General features: G+C 56.1%; 2 protein-coding genes across 2 annotated transcripts in view; both read left to right on the top strand.

Moving 5' to 3' along the window:
* The first annotated feature begins 1,900 nt into the window (after window positions 1-1,900).
* Window positions 1,901-4,523, top strand: DDT (D-dopachrome tautomerase). Its single transcript, XM_082667648.1, has 3 exons — window positions 1,901-2,143; window positions 2,476-2,651; window positions 4,266-4,523. Exons 1-3 carry the CDS (start codon window positions 2,036-2,038, stop codon window positions 4,336-4,338), a joined length of 357 nt encoding a protein of 118 aa, XP_082523774.1. The 5' UTR covers window positions 1,901-2,035; the 3' UTR covers window positions 4,339-4,523.
* Window positions 4,524-6,801: 2,278 nt separating this feature from the next.
* Window positions 6,802-26,246, top strand: part of CABIN1 (calcineurin binding protein 1) — a 97,927-nt gene continuing 78,482 nt past the window's right edge. The window contains exons 1-13 of the mRNA XM_082667788.1: window positions 6,802-6,851; window positions 11,805-11,886; window positions 12,363-12,455; window positions 13,502-13,615; window positions 14,242-14,376; window positions 15,124-15,304; window positions 17,474-17,603; window positions 18,854-19,003; window positions 20,733-21,019; window positions 22,031-22,199; window positions 23,957-24,093; window positions 24,589-24,806; window positions 25,899-25,977. Coding sequence (XP_082523914.1) covers window positions 11,884-11,886; window positions 12,363-12,455; window positions 13,502-13,615; window positions 14,242-14,376; window positions 15,124-15,304; window positions 17,474-17,603; window positions 18,854-19,003; window positions 20,733-21,019; window positions 22,031-22,199; window positions 23,957-24,093; window positions 24,589-24,806; window positions 25,899-25,977 — 1,696 coding nt within the window. The 5' untranslated portion in view covers window positions 6,802-6,851; window positions 11,805-11,883. The remainder of the gene's footprint in view (window positions 6,852-11,804; window positions 11,887-12,362; window positions 12,456-13,501; window positions 13,616-14,241; window positions 14,377-15,123; window positions 15,305-17,473; window positions 17,604-18,853; window positions 19,004-20,732; window positions 21,020-22,030; window positions 22,200-23,956; window positions 24,094-24,588; window positions 24,807-25,898; window positions 25,978-26,246) is intronic.

Raw genomic sequence — 26,246 nt, 5'->3', positions numbered from 1 at the left:
TTTGAGGCCTTGCCCCCGTCCCTCCAGGGCACCCCCTCTGGTTTCCCCCAGTAGCCCACCATTTTCCTGGCTCTACCCCCCCCCACCCCAGCACCAACTCCCAGCTTCCTCCTTGGCCTCCTGGCCTTGGCTCAGCCTATTTCTGCTGCTTACCGGGCTCCCCCTCACCTTTCCTGCTTGGTGCTCTTCCTGGTCTTTTGGCATTTGTTACCATGTCCTTCTCCAGGGAGAATTCCTCCAACTTCTCACCCTAGGCCAAGTCAGGTGACCCCTCTGGGCTCCTCAGCCTCAAAGCTTCCCTCCCTCAATCCTGGCAGGGAGCTGGTTCCATGCCCCCTGGACTGGCACATGTCACAGTTGACTTGGTAAAGAGAGTCACAATCAGGAATCATCTCAGTCTCCTGGGTCTGTCTCCTCCATCTGGGGTGACGCTGTCTCCCACAGGTGGGGCGCAGGGCTGGTTCATGAACCTCCTTGCAGGGAGGGAAGTATCAGGTTAGTTCCTGGCCCTCCTGGTGCTGCTGAGGGGCTTTGCTCTCCCATGCCTACTCGTAACCCCGGCCACTGTCTTCTCCACGCTACACCCTGGGTCCCAGACTTGTCACCTGTCCCTCAGGATGGTCACAGTCTACCTGTCTTGTGTCCTAGACCCTCTGATATCTGAATCATCTAATAAAGGAAGGAGACAGGGTCATGGACAGACAGAGCCTCAGCCTGCCTGCCTCCCATAGAGGCTCCTTTAATATGTGCACTTAAATAGAATTTTAGATGTGTAATTGAAATTGTTCATATACACCCATACAATTTCAATTATCTTTGTCATTTACAATTCAAACAGCTTTACAACGTAGATGAGAGTACCATGTTTGGCTACCTCAACAGACCTACACGGTTTTTTCGTTTTAATTAATTAATTAATTTGGCCGCATTGGGCCTTTCTTGCTGTGCGCAGGCTTTCTCTAGTTGTGGTGAGTGGGGGCTACTCTTCGTTGTGGTGCACAGGCTTCTCATCGTGGTGGCTTCTCTTGTTGCGGAGCATGGGCTGTAGGCACATGGGCTTCAGTAGTTGTGGCTCATGGGCTCTAGAGCGCAGGCTCAGTAGTTGAGTGCACGGGCTTAGTTGCTCCGTGGCATGTGGGATCTTCCCGGACTAGGGCTCGAACCTGTGTCCCCTGCATTGGCAGGTGGATTCTAAACCACTGCACCACCAGGGAAGTCCGACTTCCACATTTTAAATAACAACTTTTGTTTCACCTATAAAAACATAGGGTCCTGTAAACATTGCTGGTAATTCTACTGGGACTTGGTGGCTCTCACCCCCCGGTGGGCTGTCCTTCACCGTGAGGTAAGGTTGGCACAGGCACAAGAGGCCACAAAGGTAGATGTCTTTGGGGGCCAGGTAGGGATGCAGGGAGCCCGAGGGTCTCTGCCCAGCCCCACTCGAGCCCACATGTATCACCAGGTGACCTGATCAAGAGAAGTGCAGATTCACACATGGAGCGTGAAGTTGCTTGACTTGGAGGCAACCCATTTAAAAATAATTTTAAGCCTCCGTGACGACGTAACGTTTTTAGGGTGGAGCCTGGGGAAGGCTCCTACAGGTGTGTGTGTTTGGGGGGGGGGTGTTCAGACCTCCATCTAAATATTGGCTAAGAAGCAGAAGACCGCAGCAGCGCCCGAAAGCTGCAAGAGACCGGAAACCTCGGCCAGTGTGGCTGGGGCGGGGGCGGGGCCTGTCGTGTGGGCGGGGCCTGGAGCGGCCAATGTCTCCTTGGGGGTGGGGTTACTCGGAGCCGGCCGGGCTACAGCACTTCCGGAAATCAGCGCCGTAGCACGCGGAGACTGTCGGCCGAAGCCGGGGGGTGTAGTCTAGGCAGCCAATCGGGGGGCGCTGTGTACCTGCCCAGCCAATGAGGAGCGGGTTTCCGCGGCGCCCCGCCTCCCCCGCTCCCTACAGCCCTGCCCTGGAGATCACCCACCTGGATTCCGTGCTTTCTTTCTCCCTGGCGGCCTTTCGCGCGCCTTCCCGCTAGAAATGCCGTTCGTTGAGCTGGACACGAACTTGCCCGCCGGCCGTGTGCCCGCGGGACTAGAGAAGCGGCTCTGCGCGGCCACTGCCGCCATCCTGGGCAAGCCTGAGGACGTGAGTATGCCCAGGGGAGCACGGAGAGGGAGGAGGTTGGTGGATGGGGTCGGGCTCTGTCCGCGCTTCGGCTTCCCCACCGCGACCCTGACTCTTCCGCGCCCGCCTCCCGCCAAGTCTGACCTCCCGCTCTCCAAGACCCCGCGGCCCCACCCGCCACGTCTGCTCCTGTCGCCTTGCCCAGCCATGACCCCGACGTGACCTGCAAGGACCCCGGCCCGTGCCCCCGGCCCTGATCCCGCGGGGCCTGCGCTCTCCCACTCCGCGCTACCCGGTCCTCAGCACCATCCCGGCCTACACTGGCCTCAGGCGAAACTTTCGTGTCACCGCAGCGCGTGAACGTGACGGTGCGGCCCGGCCTGGCCATGGCGATGAACGGCTCGGCGGAGCCCGGCGCGCAGCTGCTCGTCTCCTCCATCGGTGTGGTGGGCACGGCCGAGGAGAACCGCGGCCACAGTGCCCGCCTCTTCGAGTTTCTCACCAAGGAGCTGGACCTGGCCCAGGACCGGTGCGTAGGGGCAGGGAGAGGACGCTCTTGGGACTGCTGCGAGACGGGGCAGGGATCCGACTTGAGGCCCTTCCTAAGGTTGGGGAAAAAATTAATTCCCCACCCTTCGCTAGAAGGATGTGGTGCCGCAGGGCCCCTTGCGCCCCCCGGTGGTGGGCCCACCTTGAGAGTGGTAGTGGAATTGAGTGAATTCCTGGCTCTGTAGTGGTCCCTGTGACACCTGGGCAAGGTGTGGCCTCCAGGACCTCAGTGTTTCCATCTGTGAAGTGGGAAGGCTCTCCTTTAACCACTCCCTGGGGGTACTGCATGGGATGGCACTATACTGCACCTGCCTTGACACCTGGTAGGGCAGGACGTTGTTACCCTGACAAAACCAAGGCCATTTATCATCTGCCTTCAGGCTTCCCCACATCTTAGGGAAACAGGTGTAATTTTCTAGAGCGTCTCCAAGCTGGTCGAGGAATTCTGGGTATGTCCTGAGGCTGTGACCTTTGGGCCTATGGCCCAATTAGGTCCCAGGTAAGGTTCCTGGGAGGGCCACAGAGTAGTGGAAAGAGCATTGGCCTGAATGTCTGGAGACCTGGGTTCTGGGTCCCATGCAGCTGGAGGATCCAGACAAACCTGGAAGTGAACCATCTCTGGTTTGTAGCCTTCTCTTCTGTGAATAGAGAGGCATGGATTAAACGATTCCCAAGAACACCTACAGCTCCCAAACCTGGGACTCTGTGGCAAGGTTAAAGTTTCTTCCTGGGTGAAAAATATTCCTGAGCCAAGTCCATGCCTACAAGGAACTAAGTATATGAGAAGCTTGAAAGAACCTTCCAGAATGGAGCCTTCATTGGCCCAGAAAGGCTGGTGAAGAATGGTTACTTGTGGGGGGTGCTCAGACCTGGTCCTCAAGCTGGGGAGTGATAATAATTCTAACAACGTAAGTAATGTGTAATTTACCATGTGCCAGATACTCCATAGGTAACTCACATGCCTGATCCCATTTGATCCTTAGAAGTTTTGTCCCCCTCTCCATACCCCTCGTGTGGACATGCCATCCCCATGAGGTAGATATCTCCTTTATGCCTATTTACAAATGGGAAAACAGGTTGTCACATATACCTCCTTGGTACCAGGCTATCCCAGGTATCCTGTTTCTTCACAAGGAACTTCCTATCACTTCTGTGAGAGGGGCACACTCACTCACTCCATAGACATTACAGGGGTGGTGGGGGAGTCACCTCGTGCCTGGCCTTCTTGAGCCAGGCTTTGCAAAAACAGGCAGCTTGGGCACTGCGCATGCCCCCATGGGGCCTGCAGTTTGGAAGACAGGGCTCCCCTGTGAACCCACAGACAGAGCATACAGTGACCACAGAGGCCGCCATGTTGAGAGTCTGTTCTTGGTGGGTGATGATGATGTGCAGTCACCATCCCAACCTTGACATGCCCACTGCCCTGTCGGGGGTTGGGCAGAGAGCATTAATGGGTTGAGACAGGCTTGCAAAATGCCTGGTGGGCTAAGGCAGGCTGGCCTGAGAGCCCATGGTGGGAGTACCTGGCTAGGGGTCTTGGAATGTGAGGCATTAGCCAAGGAGCTGATGACATCTTTTTCTCTGTCTCCTGAAGGATAATTATCCGCTTTCTCCCCTTGGAGCCCTGGCAGATCGGCAAGAAGGGGACAGTCATGACCTTTTTATGATTGGCGTGGAGGGCATCCAGGGCATCTGTGAGCTGGCAGCCCCTTCCAGAGAGGCCTCCTGGCAGAGTGAGGGCCTGGTGGATACCAGCTTCTGGCACCCCCACATGCAGACAGGCCTGTGACCTCACGGTCCTCTTCCCCATCCTTACGACAAATAAATGAAGAGCGTTGTCTCTCAAACATGACTTCTCTACTTCCCTTTACCCTCCTCCGGCATTCTGGGCCACCCTGGGCAGCAGGGGTTGGTTTATGAGGTGGGGACTTTAGGGAACCTGGGAGGTGGGATGTTCCTGTCTTCAGGGCCTCTGATTCATGTTTTGTATCTCGGCTGCCCAAATCAGGGTGGAGGGCTCAGCCTGGAGGCCCTGCTCCCGATGCCCATGTTCAGGCTGGTGGGGAGGAGCTGGCAGCTGGTCCAGCCTGGGCCTTCCTGCCGACTCTGCGGACCAGATGTTCCTGTCCTCAGCCTGGGCTTTAGGGACCTTCCGTGGACATTGCCAAACTTCACCTTCTCCAGTGAATCTTGATGAGAATTCAGTGTAGCTGTGCGCCTTGTAAAAATCCATGTCCCAGGGCTTCCCTGGTGGCGCAGTGGTTGAGAGTCCGCCTGCCGATGCAGGGGACACGGGTTCATGCCCCGGTCCGGGAAGATCCCACATGCCGCGGAGCGGCTAGGCCCGTGAGCCATGGCTGCTGAGCCTGCGTGTCCGGAGCCTGTGCTCTGCAACGGGAGAGGCCACAACAGTGAGAGGCCCGCGTACCGCAAACAAAACAAAACAAAACAAAAAAAACCATGTCCCAGAATGGCAAACCCAGAAATGCAACATCTGCTTCTAGAAATGGAATGAATGGGATCCCGCACCCCCATCTAAAGAACATACCATGCTTTTGCATTTCAGAGGATATACAGGTTGGGTGGGGGTAGCCCAAAGGAAGTCACCTTTTCAGTTTCCTTCCGGATGCAGAGTTTACATCTCTGGGTGCTATGTTTCTCTGCACAATTAAAGCTTTGATCATCCTGTGCACCAATGAAATGCCAAATTGAGATCTGCAGTCTATGCAGTCCACCTGGTTAATAAGTTAGTTTCCAAAAGAATGTGCCTGTGCCTGCTGTGTTTACCTGACCACCGCTGAGGACTTGTTAAAAGCTATAGCTTGGAGTTCCTTTCCCTGGCTCGCTGTCCCAGCTGTTTCTGCTCTCATTCCTTCTGCCAACATGGATGTCTTGCTTCCCAAAGGGGCTCAGGGAATGTTTGTGGGTTGAATGCAAATGAATGGTTGAAGTGCCTAAGGAGGGATTCATGCCTAACCCTTGCCAGGACCATAAGGTAAGATCTGGTCTCCCCAGCTTCAGTCTTATCCCCACTATTGTGAGTGATGTCATCTGTTTGCTGTGAGGACTGGCCCCTCCCCCCACACGGGCATTACCTCCCCCCGTTGTGGCCCTGAGTTTTACCCCCTGAAAACACCATGCTGCATGAGGCTCCTGCATGGCCAGCAGTGTTTCTCAACTCAAAACCTTGCCACACAGCTAGCTCCCTGCTGCTTGCACCACCCTTCCCATCTTTGTTCAACTTTCACTCCAGAGCATCTTTCAAGATACAACTCAGTTGTGGGAACTGCATACAAGGTTGCAAGTCATCCAGGAAAGTTTGAAACCATCTGTTTATGCTCTGTTTAACCCAACCCTGCCCCTTATACTCCTCTCAAAAATCAAGGTTGGCGACTCAATTATTTTTTTATCTACTAGCATATCGTTAAAGCTTTACTGTACTGAACCGTCTATGAGTTCTTCACCATGGTTTTACTGTCTATAAATAAAGTTAAAGAAAAAGCCATAACATTCGTTCTTTAAGTCATTCTTGCTGGACTCAAGCCGCTATGAATGTCAACCAGTGTGAAGCCCTTCCCTAAAACGCTTAGCTCCCAAGAGCGTTACCCCTGTATCCCAGGCCCTTGTCAGAAACCCGTCAATGCTGGGCCCTCCTTCCGGCTCTGTTCTGTCACTTCCTCCCCGGTACGTTCACCCCCCGCTCCCCCTCCCCCTTTTTCTTTTGCTTCAGTAGTTGCTTGTATCTGTGACTTTTAGGTTTCAAATCCTTTTCGGAACGAGGTGAGGTCCAGGTAATGTGAGAATGCTCTTCCGGCCCCGGTTCCCTCCAAGTGTCCCAGGTTTCCACGGCCTTCAGAACACCTGTCGCAGGTTGTAACAGTAGTGCGGCCGTCACTTGGCAGCTGCTGCGGGCCAGGCCCCGAGCTCGGTGCTTCCCGGGTACGACAAGCGGTGGGGAGGGAGCGGGCGCTGAGCCCCCAGCCGCGCTCCGGCCGAAGGGCAGGGCTGCGCCGGGCACCTGCAGGGTCCTCGCGCGCCAGCTCCGCGGGGCAGCGCGTGAGCGCTTGCCGACTGGCTGGTGGAGCCGGCTCCGGAGCCAATGGGAGCGCGCCTTGTTGTGAGGCGCGCAGCCGGCAGGCGCGGGGGTCTGGCGGACAGGCGGTTGCCGTGGAGACGCCTGGTGAGTTCGCTGGCAGCGGGTTTGGGGCGGCCCCGGGTGGGGGCGCGGCTCTGCCCTGCCGGGGGCGAGGGTTTGACGGGCGGCGGTGGCGGGATCCGGCCGGGCGGACGCTGGGGCTCCTCGTGGGGAAACCGAAGCCGGGACCCGGAGCGGCCCGGCTGGGCCCCGCTGCCGCGCGGGCCTCTCGTCGGCTCCTGCTCGTCCCGGGGGGCTGAGAGGGGCTCCGCGTGGGGGCAGGGATCACAGTGGCCGCAGCGGGAGCCGCCGTCCGGTCTATGGCTTCGGTGCCGGGCCCCGCGCTGACCACCGCCTCGCGTCCTTCTACTTCACCTTCACGGCGGCGTTGCGCGGTGAGCGCCCCTCACTTGTGGAAACTGAGGCCGAGGGGACGTGCAGCCGCTTGTCCCGAGTCCCCGGCTCCCCCGCGGGCCGTTGGCTCCAAACTGCAAGCTTTGACTGCCCCACCGCCCCGAGGAGGCGGACCTGGGCCGGATAGAGCTTCCTGATGCTGGCAGGTGTCTGCACAAGGGGCTCTGGGGGCCCTCCACCCTTAGGGGCCTGGGTTACTACAGGTCGTGCTGTGTATGCGGATTCCATGCGGCGGCTGGGCTTCCTTCTGGGTGACTCATAATCGTTCTTAGAACTGGAGTATCCGAGTAATAGTATTATGTCTTGTGGCTGTAGTAAGTATGAGTATACTTATAATAATATAAGTATTCGGGTGCTATACTGTACTGAGTACTGTGGTCGCAGCCAAAGACAGTATGTAAGAGAGTGGTGGTGTTTCAATAAAATTTTATTTAGGGACACTGAAATTTGAATTTTATGTAAGTTTTATGTAATTTTCACGTGTCACGAAGTTTTTCAACCATTTAAAAATGTAAAAATCATTCTTTGCTCTTGGGCTGTATGGAAACAGTAGGCTAGTGAGCTTGCAGACGCCTGATTTAGTCCAAAGACTCATGCAGTAGAGGAAACTGAGACCCAGAGGGGTTATCTTATGCCATGTCAGTCACACAGCCGGGTAGTGCCCCAACTGAGCTTAAGACCTACTCTTCCCGACTCCTTCCCGACTCCTGGGCCAGAGCCTGCTAGGAAACATCACCACTTACCACTGGATCAGGGTACGAGGTGCTCAAAGTGTGCTGTTGTTATGTGTTCTGAAGGACATGAAAACTATAAAGAGTTTGAAAACTTGTGAGGTTTAACTCCTGAATGTGCTGTTCTGAGAAAATGCAACTGTTCTGCTGGGAGACTGAGAAATGAGTACCAGATACTTCCCTTCTCATCTTTATACAGTAGCTTTTTTTTTTTTTTTTAAACTCCTTTTTGTGGTTTCTAGGGTTTGTGGTGAATAATATGGCTATGGTCCTCATTCTCACATTGCTTACAGATGATAAATATATAATCTCAAATGGTTATTTCTTTGTAAAGTTTTTATTTTAAACTACTTTGTGTGTGTGTGTTTTTATTGAAGTATAGTTGATTTACAATGTTGTGTTAGTTTCAGGTGTACAGCAAAGTGATTTGGTTAGACATACATATATATCTTTTTTTTTCAGATTAATTTCCCTTATAGGTTATTACAAAATATTGAGTACAGTTCCCTGTGCTATACAGTAGGTCCCTGTTGGTTATCTGTTTTATATATAGTAGTGTGTATCTGTTAATCCCAAACTCTCAATTTATCCCCCCCACTTTGGTAACCATAAGTTTGTTTTCTATGTCTGTGGGTCTATTTCTTTGTGGTATATAAGTTCATTTGTATCTTTTTAAAAATTTTTTTAGATTACACATATAAGCAATATCATATGATATTTGTCTTTCTCTGTCTTACTTCACTTAGTATAATGATCTCTAGGTCCATCCGTGTTACTGCAAATGGCATTATTTCATTCGTTTTTTTGTTTTGTGATATTTATTTAATATATTTAGTTTCCTTATTTTTTTGTCTGCGTCTGGTCTTAGTTGCGGTACGTGGGATCTTTTGTTACAGGGCGCGGACTCTTGGTTGCGGCGTGTGGGCTTCTCTCTAGTTGTGGTGCGCGGGCTCCAGAGTGCATGGGCTCTGTAGTTTGCGGCACGCAGCCTCCCTTGTTGAGGCGCGCGAGCTCAATAGTTGTTGCCCGCGGGCTTAGTTGCCCCGCGGCATATGGGTTCTTGGTTCCCCCACCAGGGATTGAACCTGCGTCCCCTGCATTGGAAGGCAGATTCTCTACCACTGGACCACCAGGGAAGTCCCTCATTCTTTCTTTTATGGCTGAGTAATATTCCATTGTATAAATATACCACATTTTATTTATCCATTCATCTGTCGATGGACATTTAGGTTGCTTCTGTGTCTTGGCTATTGTAAATAGTACTTCAGTGAACACTGGGGTACATGTATCTTTTCAAATTATGGTTTTCTCCGGGTATATGCCTGGGAGTGGGATTGCAGGCTCGTTTGGTAGCTCTATTTTTAGTTTTTTAAGGAACCTCCGTACTGTTCTCCATAGTGGCTGCACCAGTTTACATTCCCACCAACAATATAGGAGGGTTCCCTTTCCTCTACACCCTCTTCAGCATTTGTTATTTGTAGATTTTTTTAACACTTTATTTATTTTTATACATTTATTTATTTATTTATTTTTGGCTGCGTTGGGACTTTGTTGCTGCACGCGGGCTTTCCTTTTAGTTGCGGTGATCGGCGGGCTACTCTTTGTTGTGGTGGGTAGGCCTCTCGTTAAGGTGGCTTCTGTTGTCGCGGAGCACGGGCTTGAGGTGCGTGGGCTTCAGTAGTTGTGGCACATGGACTCAGTAGCTGTGGCTCACAGGCTCTAGAGCGCAGGCTCAGTAGTTGTGGTGCACGGGCTTAGTTGCTCCGCGGCATGTGGGATCTTCCCGGACCAGGGCTTGAACCCATGTCCCCTGCATTGGCAGGCGGATTCTTAACGACTGCACCACTAGGGAAGCCCTGTAGGGAGTAGGGGCGGAGGGAGGACCTTCCTTCCTTAGTCCAGAATCTGGCAGCTGAATCGGTTGCTGTGAAGCCTGATCTGTCCACAATCAAAAGCACGTGTGGAAATCCACTCCCAGAGAAGAGTGAGTCCTTGGGGAAGCTGGTTTGGCCTCTGAAAGGTCGACTGAAAGACACCACCCAGAGTTGATGGGGACTTCATTCTCTCCCTTCGCTCTTCACAGGGGCACTGCCCCTTGGGATGTGTGTGTGTTTTCCCTAGGTACAGGGTTTTAGTGCTATAGTTTCTACTTTTATCGTCTTTTTTTTCCAGATTGTATGGTGGTCACAGTGCCCATTGTAGCATAGTTTATAGTCAAGCAGCAGTTTCCAGAGTTAATCAGCAGAATTCTTTTTTCTAAATGTGGAACCCAGGAGATAAAATAGCTATCAGCCTCGTGGGGTTTCAGTCTTCCTCGTCTGTGAAGACTGTACTTTCTTTCTTCCTTGTAGGAACCCTTGGAGAACTCAGAGCCCATTGTGAAGGTCTTAGCTGTGAGCTCCGTTGGCAGTAGCAGTGGTCATTTTATTTTATACATGTGGAGCACGTGTTCAGTCTCTGCCAAGGCTCATTTCCACTGCCTGCTGGGCCCTTCGGGGCCTTCTGCCAGCCTCTCAGGTGGGACTGTTCCTGGCTCCCTCCTCTGCCCTGACGGGCTTGTTTGGTGGTGCTGCCTCTTCCTCCCCGCCCCACAGGCCAGAACCCCCGCTGTTACCCGGCACCCCTGCTGCTCCCTCCAGCCTCCCAGGGCCCCCCGTTCTGTGAGTTTGCCTCCTGGAACGTGTCCCCCCCTCTGTCCCCAGTGCCACTGCCCCAGCCAGGCTCCTGGCATCTCTTTGTTTAATAGCAGCACATAGTTCACAGACCAAACAGCTCGCCTGTGTAGGGTATACAATTCATTGAGTGTAAGTGTATCCATAGAGTTGTGCAACCATCACCACCGTCAATTTCAGAACATTTTCATCACCCCAGAAAGAAGTCCTGTACCTGGTAGTAGTCACTCCCCATGTGTCCCTCTCCCCTAGACTACTTTCTGGTTCTGTAGATTTGCCTATTCTAGACATTTTGTATAAATGGAATCAGACAGTATGTGGCCTTCGTGACTGGCTTCCTTCATTTAGCGTGTTTTCAAGGTTCATCCATGTTGTAGCAAGTACCAGTGCTTTAATTTTATTTATCACTGAATAATAATCCATTGTATGGACATACCACATTTTCTTTATCCATTTGTCAGTTGACAGACATTTGGGTTGTTTCCACCTTCAATCTGTCATGAGTAATGCTGCTGTGAACATTCATGAACAAGTTTTGGTGTGGACATGTTTTCATTTCTCTTGGGGGTGGAATTTCTGTGTTTGACATTCTGAGCAATTGCCAGACGGGTTTCACCATTTTTCGTTCGCATCTGCAGTGGATGAGGTTCTGATTTCTCCACATCCTCACCAATCCTGTCATTTTTTTTAGCAGATTTCACACTGGTCTGCCTACCTCTAATTTTTTTCCTTTTATATTTCCGTCCCATCCTCCAGGCCCCCTGCCTCTGCCTTCCCGCCCTCTACCCCACTGCTGTCCCTTCCTGGGGTTTAACACAGGGCTTCCTCCTTCACCTTCCTCCATCCCTTCGAATGACTTGTTCTCCACCTGTTGCCTGTGTTTCTCTTTATTTCATTCAACTTTTGAAAAAATAATTGTTTATTGATCTGTAACCTCTGCTGAGCAGTGAGTCCTGGGGGCAGATGTCGGTCTAACTCCCCTCTGTCCCTGGCCCCTGGTCTGGCAAAGGTGGGCATTCCGTCCCAAGGACCAGGGGCTCCCCGGGTAACAGACTGAAGAGCCATCCCGAGGCCCACTAGCCTGTGTGCCCAGAGCCGGGAGGCCTGTGGGTTTGGACATGGGTTCCTGGTGGCCTGGTGCTTCCCGGGCCCTCCCTCAACCTGTTCTCCTTCCTCCATAGGAGCCGCGTGGGCTGGCACTGCCCTTCCGGTGCTGGTCAGTGCTGGGCGGTGCTGGGCGGTGTGCCGAAGCCTCTGACTATGGTATGTGCTAATGCTCACCTGCTCTGCGGTCCTCCGGGGCGAGGGCCATGTTCTTGGATGGGCCCTGACGGCTGTCTGAATGGGGCAGCGTTCCTCCCCAGAGGGCTCTTGGCACCCTCGAGGGTGTGGGTGCCCGCTCTCCTGTTGGGTGGTTTACAGGGCCGCATCACCATGGCTAGAGAGGCACACAGTTATCCCGTGTCATTGGAATCTGTTTTTCCGATGCCTGGGTCTTCTGCTGTGTCGGGCCATTGCTGGGGTGTCCCCAGCCTGTTCCTGTTGTAGTGGACACGCTCCCTGAACAGGTTGGTGTGGTTCCCTCAGAATGTCCCAGTCCTCCTTTTCCTCCGCATCTGGGGAGGCCGTAGCTGTTTGAGGCCGAGTGTGTTACAGAGTGTTGTGCGTGTTGTGGGTTACTGAAGAGATGAGACACGTCTCATCTAAAAGCTACTCTTCCGTCAAATCTGTGCTTCTAGATTCGAATCGCAGCCTTAAATGCCAGCTCCACGGTTGAGGATGATCATGAAGGAACCTTTAAAAGTCACAAGACCCAGACAAAGGAGGCGCAGGTGTGTGGTCAATGGGCTTCTCTGCAGCTGGACCTTGATTCTCATTTCTGCGGGTGGCACCATGTTTCAGATGCATCCCGATGTCTCCTGAATGGGATTTTAGAGGAAAACCCTGTTTACAGAGATGGCCGGCTCTCCATCTCCTGTTTGACCTGCTTCACTTAGAGAGGGTCACGTTGAGGATGGTCACACTGTTTATTCTGAGTGTGCGTGGGCCCTTCTGCAGCCGGAGCTGGCTCTTCACTCAGCTGGTTGTGTGGGCCTCAGAAGCTGGCACACCCAGGGGATGGCAGCACGTCACTTTCCAGGGGGAGGCCCCGGAGGGTGCTGCCTAGCCCAGGTCTCACTGGTGGTCTGTGGGGAGCATGGATTCTTGGTCTTTCCTCTCTGCCACGAGGCCCGGCACCACTTCCATTCCAGCCTGCCTGCCTTACTCTCCGCCGGCTCTCCCCATACCTCCTACGCGAATATAACAAGGGTTTGCTCCGGTCTTTGTTTTCCCTGGAATAAGCATACACCTCCCCCTTATCGGGAGAAGCCAGGACAGTGTGTGGAGCCCTCACGGACGCTGCTAGTCAGTGGTCCCCGGCCCTGAGGGGTGTCAGTGGGGCTCAGCCTGCCCAGTGCCCCCTCTGCCCCTCCCGGCAGCGAGCAGGCTGAGGCAGAGCAGCACATAGAAAGCAGTGGAAGCCTTCCCTGCTCTCTCGGAGTCCCTGGGTTATTACGGCTGCTGGGGCCACTCTCCCAGAAAGCGTCAGCGAGGCTCACAGAACCTTGGCATTGCTCTGCTCTGTGCCCTCAGCCTGCCTTCTGCTGTTGCTTAGACTCAGGTGAGCCCGTGCTGCTCGTGTCTCCTTGGGGGGCTGCTGAGGGGCTCTTCTCCCAGTGATGAGCTCCTGCGAGCTTGGAGCGTTAGGACTGTTTCCAGCACAGAGCGTGCAGCTGACGAGTAACATGGCCTTGACAGCAGCCCCCTCTCACACATTGTTGGCTTAAAAAGACAAACCTTTGTGCTGTGTGAAAATGTCTCCTGTCTTGGTTTGCAGGAAGCAGAGGCTTTTGCCTTGTACCACAAGGCCCTGGATCTGCAGAAGCACGACCGGTTTGAGGAGTCCGCCAAGGCCTACCACGAGCTCCTGGAGGCGCGCCTGCTGCGAGAGGTGAGGCCCCAGAGGCCCTCTGCCCCCAGCTTCCCCGCCTGCGGAGCGTCCACCTCTCTGGCTTGCTCTGAGGGTTGGGTGAGTCCAGAGAAGCATGCAGAACGGTTCTAGGTGCAGAGTAAGAGCTCCGTAAATGCCAGCTGCTCTTCCTACTTGGTCTTCACAGCCACTCTGCCAAGTGCGGGTGCATTGTCCCCAGTTCACAGTGTGGAGATGGAGGCTTAGCGAGGTGGTGTTGGCTCAAAGCCATGCAGCTAGTGAAGCATCAGAGCTGGGAGTGGCATGCGGGAGCCTCTGGCTGGCTTACCGATGCTGTAAATGTCACCATCTAGGCTTGGGCCCTCAGGCGTGGCGGTAGTGCCAGGAGGGTTCCCTCTGTGTCTTTTGGTGCCCAGACGGCCCGCAAACCGCCTCTTGGTGGTCTGGCCTTTCTCCTCTGTGTGCTCGGAACTGGGGGGTCCTTAAAGGACATCTGGGGCCACGCTTTCATTTTCCAGTGGAGGGTGGCACTGGACTGGCCCAAGGGCCTGTGGCAGAAGCCAGCCCTGAAGCCAGGTGTCCTGCTGACTGCCAGCTGAGGCTTCAGAGCCTGGGTGTCACTTTACTCCTGTTTGCTTTGTTCTCAGGCAGTTTCGTCTGGTGATGAGAAGGAGGGGTTGAAACACCCTGGGCTGATGTTGAAGTACTCCACGTTTAAGAACCTGGCCCAGCTGGCCGCCCAGAGGGAGGATCTGGAGACAGCCATGGAGTTCTACCTGGAGGTGCTCCCCTCAGCCGGGTCTTTGGGAGTTCTTGGGGGAGGGGTGGGGTTGTGGTGCTGTGTCAGCTGTAGTGCCCGAGGCCCCAGGCAGTAGGTGACAGTAGCAAGTTCAGAGAGGGCTGCATGTGTGTTCTTCCTCTGCCACACAGGGCACACATGACCATGGGTGATTGCTTCATTTCTCTGGGCCTCCAGGTCTACATCGTAGAGTTGGAGTGATATAAAGAGGGTGCTGAACACAGGGCCTGACCCCTGGCACCCAGTACCTACTCAGAATTGTACTGCCATTATTTCTGTCAGGCCGGCTTACCTGTGTGGGCACCTCTGAGGCGCCAGCACCATGCACGTGCTCACCCTCATGCCGTCTGGCAAGGAGGGCGTCTTTATCCTCATTTTAGGGATGAGGATACTGAGGCTGGCGGCCACGCTGCTGGGCAGTGTGGGAGTATGGATGTGAACCCACGTCTGTCTCCCACCCATGCTGTTTCTAGAATCCCAGAAGGTTTCTGTATTTTCTTTTAATTCTACTTCTTGCACTTCTTTTACATATCAAATATGTAAGGAGTACAGGTGTTCAGAGTGACAGAATGTATTAAGAACATGTTCTGAGTTAGATAAATTGGTCCACGTGACTTCCCTGTCATTCCTTGGGCAGTCTGGGTGGCTGGGCTGGTGCTGTGCCCTCCTGCCACCACGGATGCCCGCTCTGGGGAGCTGACTGAGTGTGCCTCTGCTGTGCTGCTACCAGGCGGTCATGCTGGACTCCACGGACGTCAACCTCTGGTATAAAATTGGACACGTGGCCCTGAGGCTCATCCGGGTCCCCCTGGCTCGCCACGCTTTTGAGGAAGGGCTGCGGTGCAATCCTGACCACTGGCCCTGCTTGGACAACCTCATCACTGTCCTGTACACCCTCAGCGATTACACCAGTGAGTGGGGTGTCGCTGCTTTCTGCCACGTGCTCGTGCACTTGGACCGAGGAGGGCGGGAGGCCTGGATGAGCTCGGAGCCAGAGTTAACACTGAAGGGCTTTCTGCCCTACCTTCAGGGGAAATGGAGATGACTTTACTTCCCTGCTTTACTCTGCTTGTCTTTCTTTCTCGGTTGAGACTTACCCCATGCGTTGTAGTAGGAAGCATGTCTTCTGAGCGGTTTTCCCTTCAGTCTCTCATTTCGTCTCTGCAGTGTCCCACCCTGTGCCTGTTCTTATAAGTTGCTGACAGACGGCCTAGCGGCTGCAGCCTGACTCCCGGTGCCGGGAGCTCACTCCCTCCTTTTAGCAGCTGGTCCTTCCACAGAGGAGCAGGGCTGCTGGAAAGATCTGTGCTAGACGGAGCCCTGTCTGCCTTCCAGTTGCTTCACTCTCTGACCCCACCTGGCCCTCTGCTCGGCCCCTCACGGGCTGTCCCGAGGCGGGCGCTGTTGGGGTTCTGGGCCTCTTGGGCCAGCTCCTCCAGGCAGCTCTGTGGGAGGGCCCCGGGCAGGGCTCGGGTGCAGGGCAGCTGGCCTCGGGCATAGGTGGTCCTGGCGTGGTCTGCTCATTCTTTTCAGGACAGACCTGCTGCCAGCACTTGCCCTCACGTTGAAGGTTACAGCTGGAAGGCTGACTCTTGGAGGCTTTTCCTTCTGTTTCTAAGAGCGCGTCGAGCAGGTGGAGCAGGATGGGGTAGCGGAGGCTGGGAAGCTGGGCCCTGCCCGCCACCCATGGGACTGCGACCATAGCTCTGTATAGTCAGGTGAACCGTGTGCAGCACAGGGCTAGCGGCGGGGTCGGCATGCCCCAGGGGCAGGCTGCTGTGGCCCCTTCCCAGTTGTCCCTGCCCGAGGTGACCCTGACTTCTCCCTGTGTCCCCAGAGCCAGCTCAGCCCTCTGTCGCCTCCTCCAGGTGGGCCCGGGCGGGGGCGGGTGCCTTCTCCCAGCCCCTTTGCTGTGGGTCCTCTGCTGTCTGCCCTCCTCTGCACCCTCTGACCATCGCGTGCTTGCACGTGGGGTCATTTCTGGACTTGGGCCCTTGTGTCCCTCCACGCAAACGTTCTCGGGCGTGTCCTTCCGTGGATGTCCGCACCCGTGCTGTGGATCGCCCGTTTTGACTCCAGTGCTTTCATCTTCAGTGACTGTGGGTCTCTCCCCGGGCTCTTCCTGGAGCTTGGGCGCTCCCTGGAGGCCGCAGCCTCAGCGTCCCACCTTCTCTCTGGCACCAGGCTCAGTTCTCTCTCCTGGAGAAGCCGCACTTGATAAGCTGAAGTATTAGTGGGAAGATGGGTTTGGGGGACAGAGCGGTGCATGTGTCTGTGAGAGCCGCAGAACCACATCGAAGCCCCAGAGTATGAGCAGCCGCTACATGGGCGCTCGAGAGGAGTAGGCAGGCCTCCCTCTGCTGCGGGCACGGTCAGCTCTGGTGCTGCTGACCAGTCCATCCAGAGGCTTGGTGCCCCCCTCGTTTTCTCTCTGCTCCCACCACCTTCCCAGAGGAAACCATGTCCTCCTCCTCCTTCCGGTTAGGCGGGAACCTCTGGGCCCCCTGTCCCTGGTTCAGTGGGCGGCTGGCGGGGCAGCCCAGACCCCTTCCTGCTTGTGGCGTGGGCACCGCTCTCCCACTGCCCTTCTCCCTGACTTCCGTGTGGCATCTCTGCTTCTGCTCCAGCTTTCCTTCCTCCTCCCTGACTCCATCCTTCTCTGGTTATTCCTGATGGGAGTGCCTTGCACCCATACTCAGACTCTGGAGCTGGGTGGGGCACAGGGCTGGCCGGGGCCCAGGCAGAGAGAAGCTGGCGGCCGTACTCCAGTTTGCCGACAGCTGGTTCCCGAAAGGTTTCCTCAAGGTGGGCTTGCTGGGCTGAGGGTCTGTGTTTGATGCCCATGTTTCCGCAGAAAGATTGTTCAGCCGTCCTCCCTGGCAGTGTGGGCCTTTGCCCCTCGACCTTGGTATTATTATTTTCAAAAATCGTTCCCGATTGGATGGATTAAAGTGGTGTCCTGTCGTCATTTACCTGGTGGTTCTTGGACTCCAGAGCAGGGACTACTTCCCTGGCGTCACTGGCAAGGCCAGAGAGTCAGAGCGCAGCTTGGAGGTCACGCCTGTTTCTTTCCTGGCCAGCTTGTCTGTACTTCATTTGCAAAGCTCTGGAGAAGGACTGCCGCTACAGCAAGGGGCTGGTTCTCAAGGAGAAGATCTTCGAGGAGCAACCGTGTCTCCGCCAGGACTCCCTCCGGATGTTCCTGAAATGGTGAGTCTGCAGCCCACCACCTCCTCCCCAGCGGCTGGGGGCTGTTGAGGCCCCTCACTTGGCAAACGGCTCTGATCTGCTTGGTTTATTGTTTCCCTACGCGCCTCATATGGGCGGTGCCTCCGCCTGTCCTCTGCCCTCCTTCCCCGCTGCCCTGCGGCTCTCCTCTGGGTGCTCACAGCAGCCTTGTTCACCTCACTCCTCGCTGCCCACCCTACCCCTTTCCGAGGCTGTGCTTCCTGTGTTGCCCGGCCCGCCTCTAATCGGGCCACCGTGCCTGCCTCCGGGATGAGGCTCATGCTTAGCTTCATCGCCCAGGAGGCCCTTTGCAGTCTGACCCCCCAGTTCTCCTCCTGCTTCTCCCTCCACCAAGGGGAGAGCTGTCCCAGGGCCCTGCTATGTCCTGTCCGGTCCCGCACCCTGGCTCCCACAGCGCCCTCACCTGGAATCCTCTCCCTATTGTGTCTTCGTGCCCCTTCGTATTCCAGGCCCCACATCCCCTCTTGGCAGCTTTCTAAGTCCGGGCTGCCTCCCCGCCCATCCTCCAGTGGAACCAACTCCTGTGCCCTCTGGTATTTCCTTGGCCCTGGGAGCTCACCGGTTGGGAGTTAGTGGTTATTTTGGTGTTTATCCCTCGTAAGATTGTGCCTCTTATTCACATCTGTCCTGACGGAGCTGACCTTCTTTGGAGAGGTGGTTGATGAGCATGTAGGACAGATGATGAGTCCATAAGCGCGTGGCTCCACGGGGGAGCCTTGTGGGGAGGAGGGCACAGGGCAGTGGGGACAGGTCTCGCCGGGCCACCACAGGCAGAGGTGTGCCTGTGGGAGGCATCCGGGGCCTCAAACTCCACCTTTCTGTTGCTCTCCATAGGCTTTGGTGAGCTTGGCTGGTCTGATAACCTTTTTTGGGATGGGTAGGATGGGAGAGTTAAATTCTTAAAAGGTTTTCAGCAAATAATTGAGAGCAGCATTTAATTTTTCTGTTGCTTTTCTGCCACTACTATGATCCTGTTAATACAGATGAAGGTGATGAATTGTAAGCAGATCAAAGGGCATTAATCATTTTCAGTGTAACGTGGGTATTAAGAATGCTAATTACTGCCCTTTTCAGCCCAGACTCAAGTAGTTATTTTATTTGTAGGAAGAATTAATACAGATTAAAGGATATTAACTGCATCCCTCTGTGTAAGATTTCCATCTTGGCTCTAGTGTGACATGGTCACTCCTCTCTGTCTCACGCACTCTCAGTGACATGTCCATCCACGAGGTGTCGGTGAGCGCGGCTGAGTCACAGGCCATCATGGATGAGGCCCTGGGGCTTCGGAGGAGGCGGCAGGCGCTGACCACGCATGAGAAGGAGCCGGACCTGAAGCTGGTGCAGCCCATCCCCTTCTTCACGTAGGTCGTCTGGGTCTGGGTTGCTGGTGGCCACTGGGCCCTGCTTGGGAGGGGGCTGAGCCCGCCCGGGCTGCTGCCATGGCAGGAGCTGGGCGCACATGGGCGGGTGACTGCAGGAAGCAGGCCGGGCCTTCCCCGGTCTAAGTCCCTCTCTGTTGCTGTCCTTGACCCACCACCTGCCATGTTCCTGTACGCCCCTCTCATCTGCCCACCCTAAGGGGAGAAGGAAACCAGCATTAGCCAAGCCCTGGACGGGGGACACCAGGACTCAGAGAGGCTACTGGTGAGGGGGGAGCTGATCCCACGTCCTGGCTTCCCGATCTCTAGTCCATGCTCCCCTGCTAGGGCTGCTTGGCATCCTGGAAGGTGGGCCTCAGCATAGCCCCGGGAAAGGTGGTCCCTGGAGTTGGGGTCATTTAGCCCTTCGGTGAGGTCTGTTCCTAACATCCCGGCATTGACCCTCATGCCGATAAGTTGAGAGTGTCTCATATGTGGAGGCAAGTCACGTGGTGGCCCGCAGCTCCCCACCAGGTGGGACAGACTGGGGTCCAGCCCTGGTGCCCTCGCCGGGTCATTATGTGCCACTTCCTGGAAAAGAGGGAGCAGTATCCCTCTCTTGTAGGGTCATCATGATAATTGAATTGAGTGCTTGGGGGTCGTGCAGAGCCAGCACGCAGGAGGGGCTGGTTCCGACCCACGTTACTGCTCCTACTTGTTCATTCCCGCACGTTTGAGTTTCCCAGGAAACTGGAGGCAGTCCCAGGGGTACTCAGTCACCAGAAGGAGGGGCACACGTGCAAAGCTGACAGGCCCCTCGAGGAGAGAAGCACAGCACCGAGAGCTCATAATGGGGTCTGCACTGCTCCGGGGGTTGGGGAAGGCTTAGGGCCAGAGCTGGAGTCTGGTGGAGGAGTGGGCATGGATCAGGCAGAGGAGCTGGGGGGTGTGAGTGGGGTGTTGTTTCCGGGCAGAGGGAAGCCTGTGCAAAGGCCCTGTGGTATGTGGGGGGTGGTTTTGTTTGCAGAACTGAAAGCAAGCTAGCGAGGCGAGAGTGCAGGGGGCAGGCGTGGGGGGGGGCGGGGTTGCGGCGGTGCGATGAGGCTGGGCGCCACTGAGGGGACAGGCAGAGGCTTTGGTTTTTAGTCTGAGGGCCTGGGAAGCTGTTCAAGGTTGGAAGGGTGAGTACGTCAGGCTACACTGTGTCATACCATAACACAGCATGACATACAACACAACACATGACTAGAAGTAAAACACAAAACAGCATACAACATAACACATGCTACACCTCACCACAACAGGGCACACAACACAACTTACACACCACAAAACACACGACAGTCTCAGTTTGCATCCAGCAAGCCCCGGCCCAAGAGCTGTTCAGCCCCTTTAGACCATATCCCTGCCAGTATTCCTCCCCCAGAAAACCAGACTAGTGACAACAGGTCAACGACACCGTCGTTTTAAAGATTCAACCTTGTAGGGAAGGGGTTTTTGAGTGAGTCTGTGGTTTCTCTGTGTGCCTGGTAGGTCTGAAGGGGCCTGGGGCTGAGATGCCTCAGGGCTTCTCCTGCGGGCAGTGGAGCGGGTGCGGGCTCTGCTCCAGCCCCGGCTGCTCCACCTCAGCTATCAGTAAACTGAGACCACCCCGCCCTCATGGAGATGGCAGCCCTGAGCTCCGGGCACCCCGTGTTGTGTGCTGACCCGGGCGGTGACCCTCTTTCTGCAGCTGGAAGTGCCTCGGGGAGAGCCTGCTGGCCATGTACCACCACCTCACCACCTGCGAGCCCCCGCGGCCCAGCCTCGGCAAGAGGATCGACCTGTCCGACTACCAGGACCCTGGCCAGCCCCTGGTGCCCTCTGCCGTGGTGGCACCTGTCAGCGTGATCCAGCCGAGTCCCGTCAACGCCAACCCCGAGGTGACCGTGGCAGAGCCTGTGCTCTCGTACGCCCCCGTGGCCACGGCCAGCTTCCTGCTGCACAGCCCCAGCCTGTTGGAGACGGGCATCCCCGCAGGTGAGCAGGCCTCGGGGTTGGCTTCGGGAGAGACCCCGTCTGCTGAGCAGGAATGAGAGTCGGGGTGCCCTGGTCTATCCAGAGGGACGGGTCCTGCTGCCGCTCCTGGCCCCACAGGGGAACCTCTGGGCCTGCTCGCAGGGCCTCCCTCGTCAGCGGTGGCTTCTGCATTGGGGCCCCTGCAGGGAAGGGGTTGGCCTCAGGGATACAGCTCCTCAGACCACTCGATGCCCAGTTGCTCAGTCCTGGGGTAGAGTTTACTCCTGCTTGTGACCTGTGAGCTGGCGGGTCCCTCTGCTGGTTCTGCTCAGTTGCTGGCTCACGCCCTGCACCCAGTGCTGCTGTGCACTGATGTTCTGAGTTCTTTAGCTTTAAGAAGCAGTCAGCATAGTTACCACCGTATGCGGTAGTATATGTTGGAATGGTTTTATTGGTTTCTATTATCACTGGAGTTGTAAAAGAATTTCAGACTAAAGTTCCTGAGCCTTTCCTTGATTTTTGTGTCACCGATGAAGAATATCTGGCAGTTAAGGAAGTTTCTGAATGAACCTGTATATGATTGTTTTTAACTTTTTAACTTAATCATACATGACACCCCTCTTCTCTCTGTATGATTTATGTGACTCTCTTGCCCACATCGTGTCACTGGGCCATGGCGATGGACAGAGTCAGTGTCATTGCGACTTGCTCTGTTCCATCCCAGGCCAGCCAGTGGGAGGGGCAGGGGGATGGGGCATTTGCCTCTGAGACCCTGGCGTTCTGTAGTGTGGAAAGTAGCCTTGAGATCTGGCTTTTGGGCTCTGTGAGTTGGAGAAAGGGGTGAGACTTAAGCGGTTTGGAATGGACTTTTCCCAGGCTCCTTGTTAGAGCAGACAGGAGATTTCCTGAATGTCAAAGAAGCCACAGGTTAAACCTGCAGGCAGGGTTATTATAAAAGAAGGGACCGAGTGCCTCGTGGTGCATTTCCCTAGCCTGAGTCTTGTGAGATTTCAACGTTCTCTCTTTGTGAAGGTGATGTTTCTGGAGGAGATAAATCCAAGAAAGGGGTGAAGCGGAAGAAGATTTCTGAGGAGAGCGGGGAGACGGCGAAGCGGCGGTCTGCCCGCGTCCGAAACACCAAGTGCAAAAAAGAAGAGAAGGTGGACTTCCAGGAGCTGCTGGTGAAGTTCCTGCCGTCCAGGTGCGGTGCACTTTTTCTGTTTTAGAAAAGGGAGCACACAAACCTCCTGCCTCCCTTCACGTCCCTGGTTCCGTGGTCGCCCTCCCCTCCAGGCATGTCCTCCGTCTTCCTGTAACATCTGTACAAACGGCCAACGCTCAGGTCTTCCTGGATTGGGGGCTTGGGTTTTCTTGCCTCTCCTGCCTCTGAATGTCCTGAAGGCAGGAACCGTGAGTTTTGTGTCTTTTGGAGCTGGAGGTGACCCGCTCACGCCCCTGGGCCTTCCCTTGTTGCCAGGAGGCCTGGGGCTGCTGCTCCTCAGGTGCAGACGTGGGGACGGCCCGTGGAAGGGACCCCCTGCGCTCAGGGAGGGCGCCTGCTTGGCTTCTCCAGGCTCAGCAGGGTTCCCTCGAACTCTGAGAAGGTGGACGGTGGGCTCAGGAGTCATCCCTTGCTTTCACTGGTTCGCGGTGTTCCTCAGAGGAGCCTCCCGGGAGGAGATGGGCCAGGCTGCGTGGAGCTGGGGGGCTGCGCCCCAGTGCTCCTTCCCTAGGTCTTCGCCAGCCCCCATGCTTTTGGTCCTTGCCCTGTCACCTCCCTCAGACGCTCTGGGACCTTGATGCCTGAGCCTTCCTGGGGTTTATGGTGCCAGTGCCAGACTTCTTAATGCCCTCACGGAGGGCAGAGAGCAGTCAGTCTCTGCTGGTTGGGCATCTCTCTGCCTTCTAATGTTTGGTGGGCATGTCTTGTCAGCTGGGGCTTCCTCTCTTACCCCCTGTGTCTTTGTGAGTTGACTCCATTTTATTCCTTCCCGGTTACTGGAGTGGAGTTTGGGAGGTAACCACGTGTGTTACGTGAGCTTGTGTCCCAGGAGTCCTCAGCTGGCATTTTGGCTCGTGACAGTAGGTTTCAATGGTGATGCATCCAAGCGGAGGAGGAGGAGGAGGAGCCAGGATCTTTAGGTGGATTGTAAATCTGTTTTGCCACAAGGTTCCTGATTTTCCTAATTTGCTGCCTTTCCGTTTCTGTGTGGTGAGAGGGAAATGCTCAGAAGTGGAGCTGTTCTCAGTGAGTGGAGGAGGCGGGCTCTCTGATCAGTTCCTCCCTAGCCGCCCCTCCAAAAGCAGGTCTCCCTTCCGAGGGCTGCGAAGAGGAGGTGCCAAGGGGCCCGAGGACCATTTCCCCATCTCCCCTCCGGTCGTTGCCCCGCCCAGGGCCTTGCTCCCCAGCCCGCTTCGTGTGGAATAGTGTCTACCTTCTTTTTTTTTTTTTTTTCTACCTTCTTTTTTATTCTTTATTTCAACTGCTGGTTTCCTGTGTGGTTTTCACATCAGCTTCCTCGAATCATCAGGCAGGGGCACACGGTGGCTTGCTGGGCGTGGTCCCTGGGGCAGAGGCGTGCAGTTGTACACCAGGACGTCAGGAGGCGCCTACCTGTCCATCCTCGGCGAGGTGGCAGGCTCGGCTAAAGTGGAGTCCCTGGGGGGGTCTGAGGTGTGGTGCCTGCTGGGAGAGGCCTCCCTGGGCTCAGAGAGCTATGAGGAGCTCTGGAGGGGCTGCCCACCCACCCACTTTCTCCTCGTCCCCCAGGCCCCCCTCGGGCCTTGGCACCTGGAGGCCTGGCCAACTGGGCTGCCCAAGTGGAGCTTTTCGGCCTCTGTCTCTAGCTCTCCGTGGGGCTGGGGCCAGCCTCGGGTCCGGCTCAGCTCTCCTCTCTCTCAGGGGAAGGTGTTGGAACATGCGCTGTGGCCTTTGCGAGTTCGGTGTGTTCCGTGCAGGTTAAGAAAGCTGGACCCCGAGGAGGAAGACGATCCCTTTAGTAACTACGAAGTCCCGTCAGAAGCCAAACTGGAGAACTTCCCAAGCGTCGGGCCCCACAGGCTGTCCTTCGACTCAGCCACGTTCATGGAATCTGGTAGGACCCAGGCACCACGGGCAGTGCTGTGAGGACTCCTTCCTCCCATTCTCCTGGAACCCGCTCAGGCCGCGTGCTGGGGAGATGGGTCTGGGTGGTTTTTCAAGGGTGGTCCAGGGGCTGCCTGGCTTTGTCCTGCCTGAGGTCTGTGGTCAGCTGGAGGCAGGGGGTGTGCTGGAGTGTCCTGGCTCACACTCCACCGTGCTCCCCTAGGGGTGCGGGCTTTGCCGGTCGAATGGGTACATCCCAGCTCTTGGGTACGGCCGGGAGCTGTGCTGCTGTGCAAGGCCACACCCAGGGGTCAGCCCTCTCATACCCGCCTGGGCCTTGGAGGTTCAGATAGGTGTGCCCACAGCCGTGAGGCCCGCCCTCAGCGCCCCCCTGGGGCACATGGGCTCCTCCCGCTGGCGCCCGCTCTCATCTCCCGAACAAAATGGGGCCCCTGGCATGGAGGGTCCTCTGTTGAAGTCTGGTCACTTCCCCCGCTCCGGGCAGAGAAGCAAGACGTGCACGCCTTCCTGCTGGGGAACCTGAGCAACGGGGGCATTCTGGAGCTTATGATGCGCTACCTGAAGAGCATGGGCCACAGGTTCCTGCTGCGTTGGCCACCGGGCCTGGCAGAGGTTGTGCTCAGCATCTACCACAGCTGGCGGAGGCACAGCGCCAGCCTGCCCAACCCGCTGCTCAGGGACTGTGGCGACAGGCACATCCAGGTTGGCTGGCCGGGTGGCGGGCAGGTGGGGGCCAGGCATAGGCGGGGGGCCTGGGCTGCAACTGCAGGTGGAGGTGTGGGGTTGAGACGGGGGGGGGGCGGATCACGGGGGAGGGAGGTTCACGAGCAGGAGGAGAGCAGCAGAGAGGCTGGAAGGTGGAGGCTTGCTGTGTTCTAGGAGCCAGGGAGCATCGCTACCCGTTTTTTCAACAAGTGAGGAGACAGAAGTGCAGAGGTGGAGGAAGGCTGCCAAAGGGGTGCTGGGGACTGCCAGCTGTGGGGGCCGAGCCTACGCACTGCCCTCTGCAGCCCAGGCTCTTGCACTCAGTGCCTCCCAGGGCCAAGGGAGCCAGGGTGCTTTGGCCCCTTCTCCCGTGAGAAGAGGAAGGCCGCTTCTGAGGAGGCAGCACTGGGAGATTTCAGGGCCCTTGGGTGGTATTTCTTGCTGGGGGCACAGAGGTGGAGGAGCTCCAGGTTCACAGGTCCTCAGGGCCGTGTGGGTCATGGGCCCCTGGCGGTGCAGCCTCCACTGGGACACCCCAGGGACTGCTTCCTGGCAGCATCTGCCCAGGCCCACCTGCCCAGACTCCCCTGGGTCATCCCGAGTCTGTTCCAGCGTAGATCCACGTGCCTCTCCTTATGTCCCAGCAGGGTGGAGCAGTGGGAGGGGCCGAGGCTTTGGTCCCTAGACAGACCAGCTTGGTTATTTCCCAGCTGTGCCCATTGGCCAGGCTGGCGCCTCCTTACTGCTGAGTCTCAGCTTTCTGGTCCACCCAGCGAATGACGCGCCCACCCTGGGGGCTGTCAGGGTTGAGTGCCTGGCGCTCGGCAGGTGGCAGGGCTGCCTCTTCCATGGGACAGTCCCCAAGGACTGAAGGCGGGTCTCCCGGGTCCTCCCGAGTCTGTTCCAGTGTAGATCCACGTGCCTCTCCTTATGGCCCAGCAGGAAGCTAGTGATTACCACCTATGAAATGGAAAGTAGGTAGAGGAAAACTTGATGTTCTCATCAGAGTAAATTTTAGTTTAGGTTCGTTCCATCCCCTGCCCTTGACCTATGTGACCCTGTTCCTGACCATCTGCACCCGTCCTGCAGGACATGATGCTGATGTCCCTCTCCTGCATGGAGCTGCAGCTGGACCAGTGGCTGCTGACCAAGGGCCGGAGCTCTGCAGGTAGGCGACCTTCCGTGTTCTGTGTGGGGCAACTTTTCTGGACCCTCAGCAGCCGGGAGGGGGCAGGAGTGGGGGGCTGAGTCACACCTACAGGGGGCGCATTTCCTGGGTCAGCTTGTCAGGCCAGGAAAGACCCGGGGCCTTTGAGAAGCAGCTGAGCCGCAAGGGAGCCACCTGCCTGCTTCTGTTACTCAGGATGAGGGACGTGACATTTCCATTTTCTCAGGTTATCACCTGATACTTTACGTGTCCCCAGTCATTGTCCCAGG

This window comes from Grampus griseus, assembly GCF_964374135.1.
Source record: "Grampus griseus genome assembly, chromosome: 12".
Classification (NCBI taxonomy): Eukaryota; Metazoa; Chordata; class Mammalia; order Artiodactyla; family Delphinidae; genus Grampus; species Grampus griseus.
Note: the sequence above shows the minus strand (reverse complement) of the source record. Positions and strands in the feature narration are given on the sequence as shown.